At 40.7% G+C, this 15,093-nt stretch overlaps 1 protein-coding gene across 5 annotated transcripts in view; it reads right to left on the reverse strand.

Moving 5' to 3' along the window:
• Mast2 (microtubule associated serine/threonine kinase 2) overlaps positions 1 to 15,093 on the reverse strand; it is a 171,146-nt gene that overhangs the window by 21,278 nt on the left and 134,775 nt on the right. For 3 of the 5 annotated variants that reach the window (XM_059254763.1, XM_059254767.1, XM_059254766.1), the window contains 4 exons: positions 11,060 to 11,135; positions 7,453 to 7,473; positions 4,027 to 4,105; positions 1,154 to 1,308 (listed from right to left, as the gene is read on the reverse strand). In XM_059254763.1, the coding sequence (XP_059110746.1) occupies positions 1,154 to 1,308; positions 4,027 to 4,105; positions 7,453 to 7,473; positions 11,060 to 11,135 (331 nt within the window). The remainder of the gene's footprint in view (positions 1 to 1,153; positions 1,309 to 4,026; positions 4,106 to 7,452; positions 7,474 to 11,059; positions 11,136 to 15,093) is intronic. The other 2 variants (XM_059254765.1, XM_059254764.1) reach the window with 1 other exon arrangement.

Here is a 15,093-nt window from a genome sequence, read left to right on the forward strand (position 1 = left end):
TTCCCTAGGATAACCTCTTCTTTCATAGAAAGATTCCCTGTCCTTATAGCTTTGCTTAGTGGGATAAGCAAACATGTCCTAGGAATCAAATCAAATAAGCAATGAAAGACTATATATACTATTTTCATTTCTAAAACAAGCTACAGCCAGTGAGCTACCTTGACTCTCACCCAGAGAATGCAAAAGCCATATGAGTCCTAAATCTAGGTCTTTTTCTGAAAGTAGAAAGGAATTTTCCAGCCTTTTAATTATTTTTCATAGCAGCCTGTATCCTTCCATCTAGCACACTGTGATCGTATCTCCTGAAACATTTCAAATCTTGAGTCAAACAGCTGAATATCCAGTTTAGTGCCTAGATACTTGAGCTCAGCTGTCAGCTGGGTTACTCTTAGAATTGTCCTTTGGCCTTGTTTTGTTTAGGGACTTCCCTGAATGTCACTATGGTCCTTACATTCTCAATTGGCTTATAAGGTACCCATAGTCCCTGTGAGTTATGAGACCATCATGATCTAGGTGTTCCTTTATGAAATCAAGAAAATCCCTGGGATCCAGACTCTCATTGTATTCTTGATCTTTTGCATTTAAGTCCCAGCCACATTTTCAATCTGTGAGTCTGAACCATGTCTTTGTGACATGGCCAATGACTCCCTGTAACTCCAGTGCCAACATTACCTGATGAGATTCTTCCTGAGGGTACAGCTCCTCTGGAATTCCAACCTATACATTAGCTAATTCATCATTTCCCAGGAAATTAAGGAAAGTGGAACTTAGTGATTAAAACCATGCTTATTTTCAGAACTGATTATCATGATCCTGCTTTACTGAATGGAATCTGGGGGGAAAAGAGAAACCTGGCACCTGACGCCAAAATGGTTGAGTGTTATTGTACTTGACTCACTCAAGTTTTGGTTTTGTTTGATTCACCAGGAGACAGCAAATTATGGTTTGTGATCTTTTTGTAAATAAAGCTTCTGAGGAGGCCACCAAAGGAAGTTAACTGTACTGCAACAGTAAAATGACACAACTTGATAGAAAGGAGTGACTACAAAGCCTAAAGCATTTACCGTGTGGCTCTTTGCAGGACATCTGTGCTGAGCCCTGCACCATGCAGGAGCCCACAGGTACTAAGGCAGTAGGTAAGAGTAGCCCTTACCTGAGGCTACGGGAACGGGGCCGCATAGCTGGAGACTGCCGTCCCTCCTCATCTGGTACATTCTCTGTGCTAAAATGCTTTGTCAGAAAGTGTAGCTCATCAGCTGTCGGCTGGAAAGGCAATTGATGAAGTTTTTCTTGTGAGGAACATGATGACTAAAAAACATAAACAAACAAACCCATCAGCATTAAAGACACATGTAAGGGATCTGGAAGGACAGTTCAGTGTTTAAGAGTGCTTGTGGCCCTATCCTAAGGTCCAGGGTTCAGAACTCAGTAGCCATGCAACAAGTTGGGTGAGTAAAAAGCAGATTTTTCTACATGAACTCCTTGCCTTCAATAAAGCTTCTAGCTAGTTTGAATAGCAATTAATCAACCATGTTTCCTGCTCCAAAAATATTCCAGGTAAACAAAGGCACCCCCTTGTTTTCCCTTTCATAACTTGACCCTGGGGACAGCTCAGTAATGTTTCCTGTAGTTGTTTGTTTGTTATCCAGAGGAGAAGTAGTTTTGCTGAGGTTAAGAAGACTGTGGTGGGGTGCCAGAGACACTACAAGTCAAGAAAATCCAGAGGGAAAGAAAACTGCTTTTAGATCTAGACTTAAACATTAGACTTGGTATGAAAGACAATCTCAAGTTCTCAACAGGGCTTAGTACCGAAGAATTTCTGACAAGTGTCCACCATTCACAGCAGACCATCTGAGGGAGCAAGCTGGCGCTATGGTGGGACTTCTATAGATGTAGGCACTCTGCAGCAAGTCACAAAATTCCAGGACTCCAGAGTTCTTCCTTTACTTGGCAAGACTGATCCAGAGAGCAGGGAATTCAGACATCACTGGCCCAATTTTCACATATCAATCAAGGGCTTAGGTTCAACCACCTAAATCTATTTAGTGTTCAAGCTTCAGTACCAACTGAGGGAACTATAGTTGTAGGGTTATCAAGTGAGAAATGAGCTCTGACTGGGCCAATAGTACAAGCCTCTGTCATGAAATATTATAATTCATGAAACTTTAAAAAATTCTTATTTTGTGTGTGCCTGAGTGTATATATATATGTACCACATGTATGCATGAGCTCAGAGAGGTCACAAGAGGGTGTTGGATCCCCTGGAAACTGGAATTACAGGTAGTTGTAAACTGCCATGTTGGTTTGAAAACTGAAACCAGATGCTGTGCAACAGCAGTAAGTGCTCTTAATGACTGAGCAATCTCTCTAGCCCCTAATGCATGGAGTTGTAAATAGCTAGAGTGGTTTTCATAGGGTTTTGATTTGTATATGAGTTGCAAATAGAATACCCACTCAACTGCAACTAATAAGAATCTAGTAAGCAATGTAAGTTATAGCCTACAAAACTGTTATTTTAAAGTATTTCAATAGCTGGATGTGGTGGTACATGTTTGTAATTGCAGCACTCTGGAGGATGAAAACTTTTGGGGCCAGTCTAGAGTACATGGTGAGATTGAGATACTGTCTCAAAGTGTGTATGGTGTGTGTGTGTGTGTGTGTGTGTGTGTGTGTGTGTGTGTGTGTATGGTGAGAGGGAGTAAGTATCCCAATAAATTGGAGTAATAGGTTGGTCTATTAAAGTTGAATGAATAGAAATACTTATGTGCTACATATATACACACAGAAAGACACATAAATATGACTATCCCTTAGGGTTTACAAAATACATTTTGTTTGAGTAAAAGATTATGGGTAAGGGGGTGTTTATTGGGGGGGGGATCTTTTGGTTTTGGTTTTGGTTTTTCGAGACAGGGTTTCTCTCAGCAGCCCTGGCTGTCCTCTCTGTAGGATACTCTGTAGAACAGGCTGGCCTCAAACTCATAGTGATCTGCCTGCCTCTGCCTCCCTGAGTGCCCGGATTAAAGGTGTGTACCACCACCACCTGGCTTAGAGGAAAAAAAAATCTTAAGCTTAACTGCCAAAGACTAATAAAACCTCTGGATTAATAGTGACTTATAGGCCAATGGAAGAACTAAGTAAGTTTTCTTGCTTGTAATTCATGACTACAGATAAATCAAGCAGAGAGGACCTAAAGACTGATAGAAGAAACAGGGCTGGGGTCACCAAGTTTATACTCTGCAAATCCTAAAACACTACTTGGTCCTTTGCTGACAAAATTTATCAGCTTTATCATCTAACTTTGATGAAAAGTTGCTCCAAGAGGAGGATGCATTTCAGGATCAATTGTTCATACAATAGCTTATTGGCAGGAACTATTGTTTAAAAACAGAAACTCTCTCTAAAACAAACATTTAGAGACAGGTCTAGTTTTTTGTTGATATAACAAACTGAGATAGAAAAAAAAAACTTCGCCGGGCGGTGGTGGCGCACGCCTTTAATCCCAGCACTCGGGAGGCAGAGCCAGGTGGATCTCTGTGAGTTCGAGGCCAGCCTGGGCTACCAAGTGAGTTCCAGGAAAGGCGCAAAGCTACACAGAGAAACCCTGTCTCGAAAAACCAAAAAAAAAAAAAAAAAAAAAAAAAAAAAGAAAAAAAAACTTCTTGAAAGCTTTTAACAATGATGAAAGCTACCAAGCGTTTGGGAAATGGGAGGAACAGTAAGACTCTTGATTGCAATCCTAGAAATAAGGTGGGGGGAGGCAGGGAACCATGACTAGTTGTTCTTTTCTGAGCTCACTAGGAGGAACTGGGGGACAGAACTGGCTAATCCTTCCAAAGGCCTTATAATTATGACTGTGAAAGTTACCAAAGCTCTTCCCCTCAAAAAATCCTCTTCTCCTCAATAAATCTTGCTGAGTTTGGAAGGAAAGGTGAGCATCATTTTGCAGGACTGGACTGAGAACAATTATCTGTAAGGAAATACTTCCAGAGTGAAGAAGGTATGCTTACAGCTCTGACTACTTACCGAGACAGTGGAGCTAGGAGTATTGGTTCCATATCCTGAAGAAGGCAAAGAGGCCAAAGACCAGCGCCGTCCATCAGTCCTACATTAAAAAAAGGAACATTATGAAGTGCCTATAGAGTCCCACTCTGAGCATCAGGGCCTGCCTGCTTGTGTTCATTAACATTTTTAGGCACTGTCTCACAACATAAGACATAGTGTCTGTCTGGCATGAGTTCTCATACCTCTCTATTGTATGGGACCTGCTGTGTGACTTTTATTTAAGAGACTCCAAAACTACAGAGTCTATGACTCTGAATGAGAGTATTGGTTATGGCTAAGTCAGATGGCTCAGTAGATAAAGGTGTTTGTCACCAAGCCTGACAACTCAAGTTTGAACCCAGTACCCAGTACTGGAAGAAGATCCTCTAAGTTGCCTTCTGACCTCCACAATTGTATTGGCACATACACACAACCAATTTAAAGCTTTTAAAAATTATATTTTAGATTATGTTGTGTGCATGGATGTCCATATGTGTGTGGGTACCTATGTGACATAGCATGCATGTGGAGGTAAGAGAGAAATGCGCAGGAATAGGCTCTCTCTTTCTACCATGTAGGGCTCAGGTATCAAACTCAGGTCATCAGGCTTGGCAATAAGCACCTACACTTACTGAGCCATCTAGATGGCACATAAAAAGCTTTTTCTTTTTGTTTTGTTTTTTAAAGGCAGGGATGGTGGTGTACACTTTTAATGTCAGCATCTGGCAGAGTTGGAGAGCAGCCTGGTCTACACAGCAAGTTGCAGGCCAGCCTGGACTATAAAATGAGATCTTGTCTCAACAACATTTTTTTTTTTTTAAAGGAAGGCATATTACACAGTTGGTGATATGACTCATCTGGTAAAGATACTTGCCACTAAGCTTGAGTACCTGAGTTTGATTCCAGGGATCCATGATAAGAAGATAAGTAAGGCCCATGTACTGTTTTCTTACCTCCATTTATGCTCTATTGCATGCGTGTGTACACACACACACACACACACACACACACACAAAACCACTGATAAATAATTGTAAACAACATTAAAAAAAGATTACTTTATGCCACATTGCACCATCCAGACAAATAATTACACATCTGTTGTGGGATGGTCTGTATGTCAAGTGTGTTGCTGATTGGTCAATAAATAAATCACTGATTGGCCAGTGGCCAGGCAGGAAGTATAGGCAGGACAAGGAGGAGAATAAAGCTGGGAAGTGGAAGGCTGAGTCAGAGAGACACTGCCAGCCGCCACGATGAGAAACAGCATGTGAAGATGCCAGTAAGCCACGAGCCACATGGCAAGGTATAGATTTATAGAAATGGATTAATTTAAGCTATAAGAACAGTTAGCAAGAAGCCTGCCACGGCCATACAGTTTGTAAGCAATATAAGTCTCTGTGTTTACTTGGTTGGGTCTGAGCGGCTGTGGGACTGGCAGGTGAGAGAGATTTGTCCTGACTGTGGGCCAGGCAGGAAAACTCCATCTACACACATCCATGTTATAAAAGCTGCAGCTCAGATACCTGCTTAACTTTCCTCCATGACGGTAAAGCACAGAACTGTGGTTTCTTGTGTTGACAGCTTTAGGGGCGTCCTTCTGACAACAGAGGGAAGCCTCCCCCAAAGCCATAAACAGCCAACAGTTGCTTCCCTATTCTTTGGCAAGGTTATTACTGCTCTTTGACAAATATTCTTGAAGCCAGCTTATGAGTCCTAATGGATCCTAGGTAGCCTGTAACTATTTACTATTGATGGATATTCACTTTAGTCTCAAATAGTGCCCACTTCTTTCTGTCAACCCACCGGCCTAGGGAAGACCAAAATTCCTTTACAAGGGGTGCACATACGGAAATCAAAAGATGACTTGTGGGAGTTGGTTCTTTCCTACCATGTGGGTTCCGAAGATTGAACTCACATTGTCAGGTTTGACAGCCAAGTACCATAACTTGCTGAGTCATTTTGCCAGTCCTGAAATACTCTTTCTTTAGAGCTTGGTGACATATCCTTTTCAAGTTGAAGCTAAATTGAAACATCTTTGCTACTATTCAAAGAGTATTTTTTAAATTTATTTTTATGTGCATAAATGTGCACCATATCTGTGCTGTGCCCACGAAGGCCAGAAGAGGGCTTCAGCTCACCTGGGCCTGGAATTACTGAGGTTGAGAGAAGCCATGTGGATATTTCTAGATCTTATAGGAGGGCAGCCAGTGCTGTTAACCACTAAGTCATCTCTCCAGCCCTGACTCACAGAATTTTAAAACACCAACAATGGAAGATCTTTAGAAGTTAAGCTCCGATTACAATTTTCATAGATTTGTCTATTTGTTCAAGGTCTCTGTTATAGCAGGGCATAGATTAAAAACAAATAAAAGAGGAAAACGGGAAGAAATCTTGGCAGAGCTTTTCTTTTTCAACTCTTCCTCCTCATCCTCATCAATATCATTTAGCTTTTCTACCATGATTTGCAAAGGGAAAAGTTGAAGGTTCCATGCCACATGCACAGGATTCAAATTTCATGCTACTCAGACAGACAGCTCATGTAAATTAGAACTCTGCTGGAACTCAGTCTCTGAGGCAAAACACCAGAAAAGTGCTAAAACAATGATGTTCTTTCTTCCTTTTTTGATGGGTCCTGGGTGGTCTATAAGAAAGCCACTCAAAGTCCAGGAAAAAGAGCTCGGCAAAGATTTGTCAAGTATAACTCAAGGATGGATTTCCTATGACCTTGTCAAATTTGGTTTTTCACAGGTAATTTTTCAATCCTTTAGATTAGCAGTTCTCAACCTGTGAATTGCAACCCCTTTGGGAGTCAAAATACCCTTTCACAAGGGTCACCTAAGACCACTGGAAAACACAGATATTTACATTATGCTTCATAACAGTTGCAAAATTACAGTTATGAAGTAGCAATGAAAATAATTTTATGGTTGGGGGTCACCACACCATGAGAAACTGTATTAAAGGGTCGCAGCATTAGGAAGGTTGAGGACCACTGCTCTAGAGAAAAAGGAAACCACTTGCAAGGTAGCTACTTCTCTGTATACATTGAAGAGCAGGGACCAAAGTATGAAATGTGACCACTGGATGTCTGTTTCCTCTGTTCATCTCACTGGGGGACTGAGGAAATATGTGAGAATGAGGGTGATTTGTCCCTAGGCTTGAAAGCTTGGAAATTAGTCAGCAATTTTTACCCCCAACCATGAGCTTTCTGAGTCTGAGTTCCAACAGGTAGTATTGAAATCCCAGATGGCCTCTTTACTAGAAAGGCTTAATGTTCACAACCACATTCAGAAAAGAAATCATCACAACCAGTTCTCCCACCAAACACAAAAATCACAAGCTATACTGACTGGCCATGCACAGCACTAGCCCATTCCCCCGCCCCCCCATCACACCCGTTATTACCTGTCTGCTCTGTGACCATGGCTGTAGTGAAAAGATGTACATATGAGAGTCAAAAGCAACCAGTGTAAGCAATGCAATCTCCAGTATTTTGTATAGTTTGGCAGAGATAAACCTTTTGTTCAAGAATGTGTAGCAGCTTGAAGTAGAATTGTATGACAGATGGTCTATCCTTAGCATTTAATTAAATCTGCCTTTTCTGTGCTATGACACAAATCTGATCCTAAAGGCATCCTTACTCTATACACCTGGCCATTTCACCCATATGTTCTGTAAAAGGATTGCCTGGGGACTCACATTCCATGACTACAACTCAAATGTCATACTCCCTAGCCCAGACATATTTGGGTCACACTGGTTAATACCAGGCTTCAAAGCCCCTTGGCTGTTCCTATTTCAAGTCTAAATGAAGCAGTTACAAGGGCATCAACAGTACCTGCCATTCCCTCTGCTTAGAATAGTCTCTATGTCTTCGTCCTTGTGCCCTATTCAGTAGCTACTACTTCTTAGCCTTCAGAGGGGCCTTATGTATCCACCCAATGGGGACCCCATTTCCTTTCTTTTCTTTCATGCAGCATCATGTTCCTTCAATTTAAGGTATTTATTAATTTATAATTTTGTCTTCCCTGCCCTTTTTTCAGAGTTGAGGATGACCCCAGGGCCTTCACAGAGCTAAACCTCCAACCCTTGTTTATAACTATGCATTCCTTTACTTCTTCATTTACTGTCTTGCACCACACATCTGACCAATAAGCACTAAGGGCTTGTTATTTACCAGGAGGCAGTTTTCAATACATTTAAGGGATCTCTAATTAAAAGATAATTTGATTCCAGTTAAGGCAAGATAGAAAACATGCAAGCAAGAAAATATCACACACTGGAAAGTACTAAAGATGAAATGGAATGATTGATAAAGAATGTTCAGACTATGTGGTTAGAAAAAGTCTCTCGCCCGGCGGCGGTGGTGGTACATGCCTTTAATCCCAGCACTAGAGAGGCAGAGGCAGGTGGATCTCTGTGAGTTTGAAGCCAGCCTGGTCTACAGAGCTAGTTTCAGGACATCTAGGACTACACAGAGAAACCCTGTCTCAGGGGAAAAAGAAAAGAAAGAAAAGGTCTCTGTAAGGAACTAACATTTAAGATATCAATGACAAGAATGAGTCAACTACATCAAGGTGTAGGGACAATTTCCTTATACCAGGACTAGTACACAGACTATCCAGGAAGATTGAAGTTTCCAGAAAGCTGAGTGTCTTTCACTGAGTTACCATGGAATAACTAAGCACCCAAAGAGCCTACTCAAAGTTAGTTCTCAGTAAATACTTACAGCATGAATAGGAAATGATCCAATGCCATACTAATCTGATACTAAGTTCACTCTTACCAGTTCAGCACATTCTTATAGGATGATCCCATCTGAACCCTTGATTAACAACATGAAAGTTATGTGAGACACCTGAGTTCACAGAACAAACCCACACGAGATTTCTTCAGAGTAAGGCAACTGAGCAAGGAGAAGAGAAGCACTAAAGTTAGCCTTCAAGGCCCTGCTCATCTAACCTTTTCAGGCATATAGTATTCTAGGGAGAAATGGGATGTATTTCTTCTCAGCTGAAATGTGAATAGTAAGTACTAGTTCCATCAATCTCTTGTTTCTGCTTTATTTTTTAATGATTTATTTATTTTTATTTTATATGCATTGCTGTTTTGCCTGTATGTCTGTGTGAGGGTGTCGGATCACATGGAACTGGAACTACAGACAATTGTGAGCTGCCATCTGGGTGCTGGGATCTCACGTAGCCCAGGCTGTCTTCAATTCAATATGTGGCTGAGGATGATCTTCAAGTTCTATTCCTCTTGCTTCTACCTCCTGAGTGCTGGGATTACAGATGTGAGTCATTATACCTCATTTATGTGGTGTTTTGTGCACATTAAACAAATCTTCTACCAATTGAGCTATAGCGCCAGCCCTCAGCTATACCTTTTAAGAAAGTAGTCCCAGGCTGGAGAGATGACTCAGAAGAGCAATGATTGTTCTTCCAGAAGACTAGGGTTCAATTCCCAGCACCCACATGGCAGCTAATAACTGTCTCTAACTCCAAGATCCAGCACCCTCACACAGACATACATGCAGGAAAAATGCCAATGCAAATAAAATTAAACTAAATAAATTATTAAAACAAAACAAAAGAAGCCTGGGCTGCAGTGGCGCACGCCTTTAATCCCAGCTCTCAGAAGACAGAGCCCGGCGGATCTCTGTGAGTTTGAGGCCAGCCTAGGCTACAGAGTAAGTTCCAGGAAAGGCTCTAAAGCTACACAGAGAAACCCTGTCTCAAAAAAAAAAAAAAGAAAGAAAGAAAAAACAAAGAAAGCAGTCCCCCCCCGCCCCCCACACACCACCCCAAGACAAGGTTTTTCTGTATAGCCCTGGCTGTCCTGGAACTCTATCTGTAGACCAGGCTGGCCTCGAACTCAGAGAGTCTCTTGCTTCTGTCTCCTGAGTGCTGGATTAAAGGCATGTACCACTGCCTCCTGGCTGATGTGTGTGCTTTCCAAATGGCAGTCTTCCTTCAAATCAGTGCTCTTTCATGTGGATTGGGTTACCTTGAACTACCAGCCATCAAAACTCCTTCCTTTTTGGTCATCTTCCCAGATTATAATTACCTTGTTCAAGTTTTGCTTTTTGAAGTGATTGTGTATTTGCAACTGAACAGAAACATAGTAGATTCATTTTTTATAATCTTAAACACAAGACACTGGTGCCCTAAGAATATATTCCATATTACTATACCTTAATTGAGAGTTATTCTCTATTCTATGATAGATAAGAAGGTGGGCTCTGGTCCCACGAAGGATCTAAAATAACATTCTTACCTTGTATCCCATCTAGTTCCAAGAAGATAAAAGAACCTAATATACCTTTCTTCTCAGCTTTTGTTGGGTTTTTTATTCTTGTTGTTTTGTTTTGTTTTTTAAAAAGCAGGATCTCACTACATAGCCCTGGCTGGCCTAGAACTTACTACACAAACCATACAGGCTGCCTTCTTCACAAGATCTCCCAAATACAAGGGTTATAAATCTCAGCTTTGATCTGGAAGCCCAAGTATGGGTACAGAAAGAGTATAGGTTCACTTATCACATGAGTTCGGAAGGATTTGGTACATCCAATTTCTCTCCTGTTTGCAGGTGATAGTGTTGTCTTTGGCCTCTCCTAGCAACTCTGACAGCTCCACCCATGGCTAGACCACATTAAGTGGCCTCTGAAGAAGTCTATGTTGACAGAGTCCCTGCAGACCTTCTGCTAAGGCTCTCTACACATATGTGACTTCTTTTCAGAACTTATTCTAAGATGCTCTCTTAGCCAAACTTTCAAGTTTGTGGGGTTTTTGTTTTAATTTAGGGGGTCTGTTTGCTTGTTGTTTGGTTTTAAGGTGTTGTTAGAGTTGGTCTTTAGTTCTAAATGGGAAATCCCATCAGTTGAGAGGCAGGCAGTTCTCTGAGTTCAAGGCCAGCCTGGTCTATAGAGCGAGTTCCAGGACAGACAGGGCTACACAAAGGGGGGAACAAAAGCACATATATGCCAGTCAGAGGAGGTTCTCAAGCAACTTACCTACGGGCAGGAACAAAGGAAAAGTGAGCAGGAGCATTTGGAGAGAAATTCCGGGGGCTGTCCAAGGGACTGTTACCTGTGGTGGAGAAAGGAAAAGAAACCTCTGTGAGGTTTGCTTTGAGGGTGAGAGGTGAGGGTGGGGTGGAACTGGTAGAACTTTCAGATAAGAAACCCTCCTCTAGTATTAAGTTAGTGTATCTGATTATTTTCTCATCATTAGTTTATGAATTTTTTTTTTTTTGGTTTTTCAAGCGAGACAAGGTTTCTCTGTGTAGGCTGCATGGTCTCCCCTGGGTCATACACACAAGCTGTGGCCATCCATTCCCTGAGTGAGCAGCTGAGTCTGGCCCACCACTGCATTTCCCCCATCCCACAGACGCGTAGCCTGTTGTGGCATGTCAAAACAGGTCAAAGTCACCAGCAGGACCTGCTTCAGTGCTACATCTGCAACACCTGCTGGTTGAACAGTGCTACTACCATACCTTTACAAGAAATGATAGAGAAATATTCACCTTCATAGTACCTAATTGTAATAATTCCCAGCCAGTCAAGAGATATCAATGGAAGGTCCTCCCACAGGGAATGTGAAATAGCCCTACCCTGTGCCAAAATTTTGTGCAAAAACCACTGGAAATAATTTGCATGGAATTTCCACAATCCATAATTTATCGTTATATGGATTAGAAAGCATGTTTGAAGAAGTAAAGAAAGTTTTGCCTCGATGGAGACTAAAAATTGCTCCTGAAAAAATACAAAGAGGAGATTCTATTAATTGAATGTGGCCTCTTAATGATTTTCAAAAACTGTTAGGAAGCATTTCCAACTTATAGGCTATCCTTGGAATACCTAAATATAAACTAGTAAATTTGGCTAATACCCTAAAAGGGGACAAGGACTTAAATAGTCCAAGAGAATCAGTCAAAGCTGAGAAGGAATTGGCTCTAGTAGAAATGAAAATACGAGAAGCACATGTGGATTGTGTGAATCCAGAACTTAAGTGCATTCTTGTCATACTGCCCTCCAGATACTCCCCAACAGGGATTTTTGATGCAGAGGGAGGATATTATATTGGAATGGATATTTCTACCATGTAAACCAAGTAAGACTTATGTGGAAAAGATGTCTGGTTTGATTCAAAAAGGAAAATTAAGACTTTGTCATTGACAGGAATGGACCCAGTAGAAATTGTAGTACCTTTAACTAATGAAGAAATTTCCTCATTATGGAAAGAAAATGAATACTGACAAAGAGCCTGCAGTAACTTTTTGGGAGAGATTAACAACTGTTATCCCAAAAGCATGAGAATAGAACTCATAAAGAGAACTAAGTGGGGCCTTCACACTGAACAGCAAAAGCCAATTTCTGGAGTCCTCACATTCTATACTGATGCAAATAAATCAGGGAAAGCAGGATACAAATCAAAAAGCAGAACTGTATGCCATTTTTATGGTACTGATGGACTTCACAGAACCTCTCAATATAGTCACTGACTCAGTTGTTTTACATATTGAAACTGCTGAATTTATTCCTGATCATACAGAATTAACTTCACTACTCACACACTTACAGGAAATCATCAGAAATAGGGAATGTCATAATATATATATATATATATATATATATATATATATATATATATATATATATAACACATAACATCCCATTTGGGTCTGCCAGGACCTCTAGCATAAGGTAATGATGAGACTGATTAGTTACTAATAGGTAATGTGCTCGAAGCCTCAGAATTTGATAAGAAACACCATGTAAATAGCAAGGGTTTGAAGGAGGATTCCTTCATCACTTGGCAACAAGTCAAGGAAATTGTAAGAAAATGTTCTACTTGTTCCTTCTATAACCAAACTCCATTACCCGCAGGAAGCAATCCAAAAGGTATACAAAGAAATGAAATTTGGCAGATGGATGTGTTTATTTCGCAGAATTTGGAAGATTAAAATATGTATACCATACCATTGACACTTATTCAGGATTTCAATGGGCAACTCCTATGAGTTCTAAAAAGGCTGATTCTGTGATTACACACCTATTAGAAGTTATGGCCATCATGGGAATACTTGTACAAATTAAGATTGACAATGCCCAGCATATATCTCAAATAAAATGAGACAGTTTTTTGCTTATTACAATATAAAGCATGTTATACACACACAATCCCACAGGCCAAGTAGTCATAGAAAAATCCAATCTAACTTTAAAGGATATGCTAAATAAACAGTGTGGTGGTATAGTGTTCCCCAAAATATTGTGCCCCCTAATAAACTTATCTGGGGTCAGAGACAGAACAGCCACTAGATACAAAGGCTAGAAAATGGTGGCACTCACACCTTTAATCCTAGCCTTCTGAAGGCACGGATCTCTGTGAGTTCAAGGCCACATTGAAAACAGCCAAACATGGTGACACACCCTTTAGTCCCAAGAAGTGAGCCTTTAATCCCAGGGAGTGATGGTAGAAGGCAGAAAGATATACAAGGCGTGAAGACCAGAAAGTAGAAGCATTTGGCTGGTTAAGCTTTCAGGCTTCTAGCAGCAGTTCAGCTGAGATTTATTCTGGATGAGGACACAGAGGCTTCCAGTCTGAGGAAACAGGACCAGCTGAGGAACTGGTGAGGTGAGGAAGCTGTGGCTTGTTCTGCTTCTCTGATCTTCCAGCATTCACCCCAATACCTGGCCCTGGATTTGATTTTATTAATAAGACCATTTAAGATTCATGCTACAAAACAGCAACAGGTAACAATGATTCCTAGAAATAGATTGCATAATGCTTTATTAACCTTGAATTTTCTCAATGCTAATGAGAAAGGAACAACTGTGGAGAGACATTGGACAACAGAAAAAACTTCTGAGCTAAACCAACCAGTTTATTTCAAAGATGTGTTGACCTCAGAATGGAAACCAGGATATGTCCTACGTTGGAGAAGGGGTTTTGCTTTTGTCTCTATAGGAGAAGAAAAGCTATGGATAACAAAAAATTAATAAAAATTTGATTTGAACAGGAGAAACCCACTGATGAGAAGTAAAAGCTCATCCACTGACGTGACATCTCTGTAAGTTGTATGAAAAATTTAACAAACAAGGGTTGGGGCAAAGTTCTGTTTTCTTTGTTTACAGGATAATACAAATACCCATCTTTCAGAAATCATAAGGCCTTGGATATCCAGACGTATGTAACAGAAGGAAAGAATCTATTCGTACCAATATCCTCTACAGGGTAATATCTCACTGCCTAACATCAATATCTCTTTAACTCTAGAATAGTTGTGGTCCCAATTCAATTATAAATCAAGCTGGCTTTGGAGTTGGAATGTGGCTCTCTCCTTCTCTAAACCCAAGCATATTACTAAAAGAAAAATCAGGAGATTCTGTCTCACATCAGAAGAGCCAACTGGTGTGAGATAGAAGAAAACCAATAATTTAGGGACCATTATAGTCCAGATTCTATTTCTTTCTATGCTTTTCCCCACCTTTGAAGAATTCTCTCTATCCAGTATAAATCCAAAACTTTCCATCTTGATATTGAAAATGTTCAAGTTTTCCACAGTAAATAATAAGTCTTTCCAATAGCAATCTCTGAAGTCTCCAGAAGGAAGATGGGGTCCCATAACAACTACCTAGTCCAGAATGATGCCATGGTATTGATGTACATTACTCAATGATCAACCTTGGACTGAAAACTCTCCAGGACAGTTCCATGATAAGATGGTTCATCATACTACACTTCTGGCCAGAATCTCAGACAACTTTACCCATTACTCTAAGACTTGCTGCAGAATCTATACTTAGTCCAGTTGAGACCTAACTATGTGAGCTTTCTTAGAGGACCCCACAGAGATATCATCACCCCCTAAACATCAGAAAGCTAATCTAAGAAAATGACGCCCTTCCTCCCAAAGGATTCATGTTTCTCAGGGTTATGGATAATGGTTATAAGGTTGGGGGTGGAAGAAAATATTGGACTCAGTATTCTCCTTAAGAAAAGAAAAAGGGGAATGGATAGGTATAGGATATTAAGGTAGATT

This window comes from Peromyscus eremicus, chromosome 2, assembly GCF_949786415.1.
Source record: "Peromyscus eremicus chromosome 2, PerEre_H2_v1, whole genome shotgun sequence".
NCBI classification, from domain to species: domain Eukaryota; kingdom Metazoa; phylum Chordata; class Mammalia; order Rodentia; family Cricetidae; genus Peromyscus; species Peromyscus eremicus.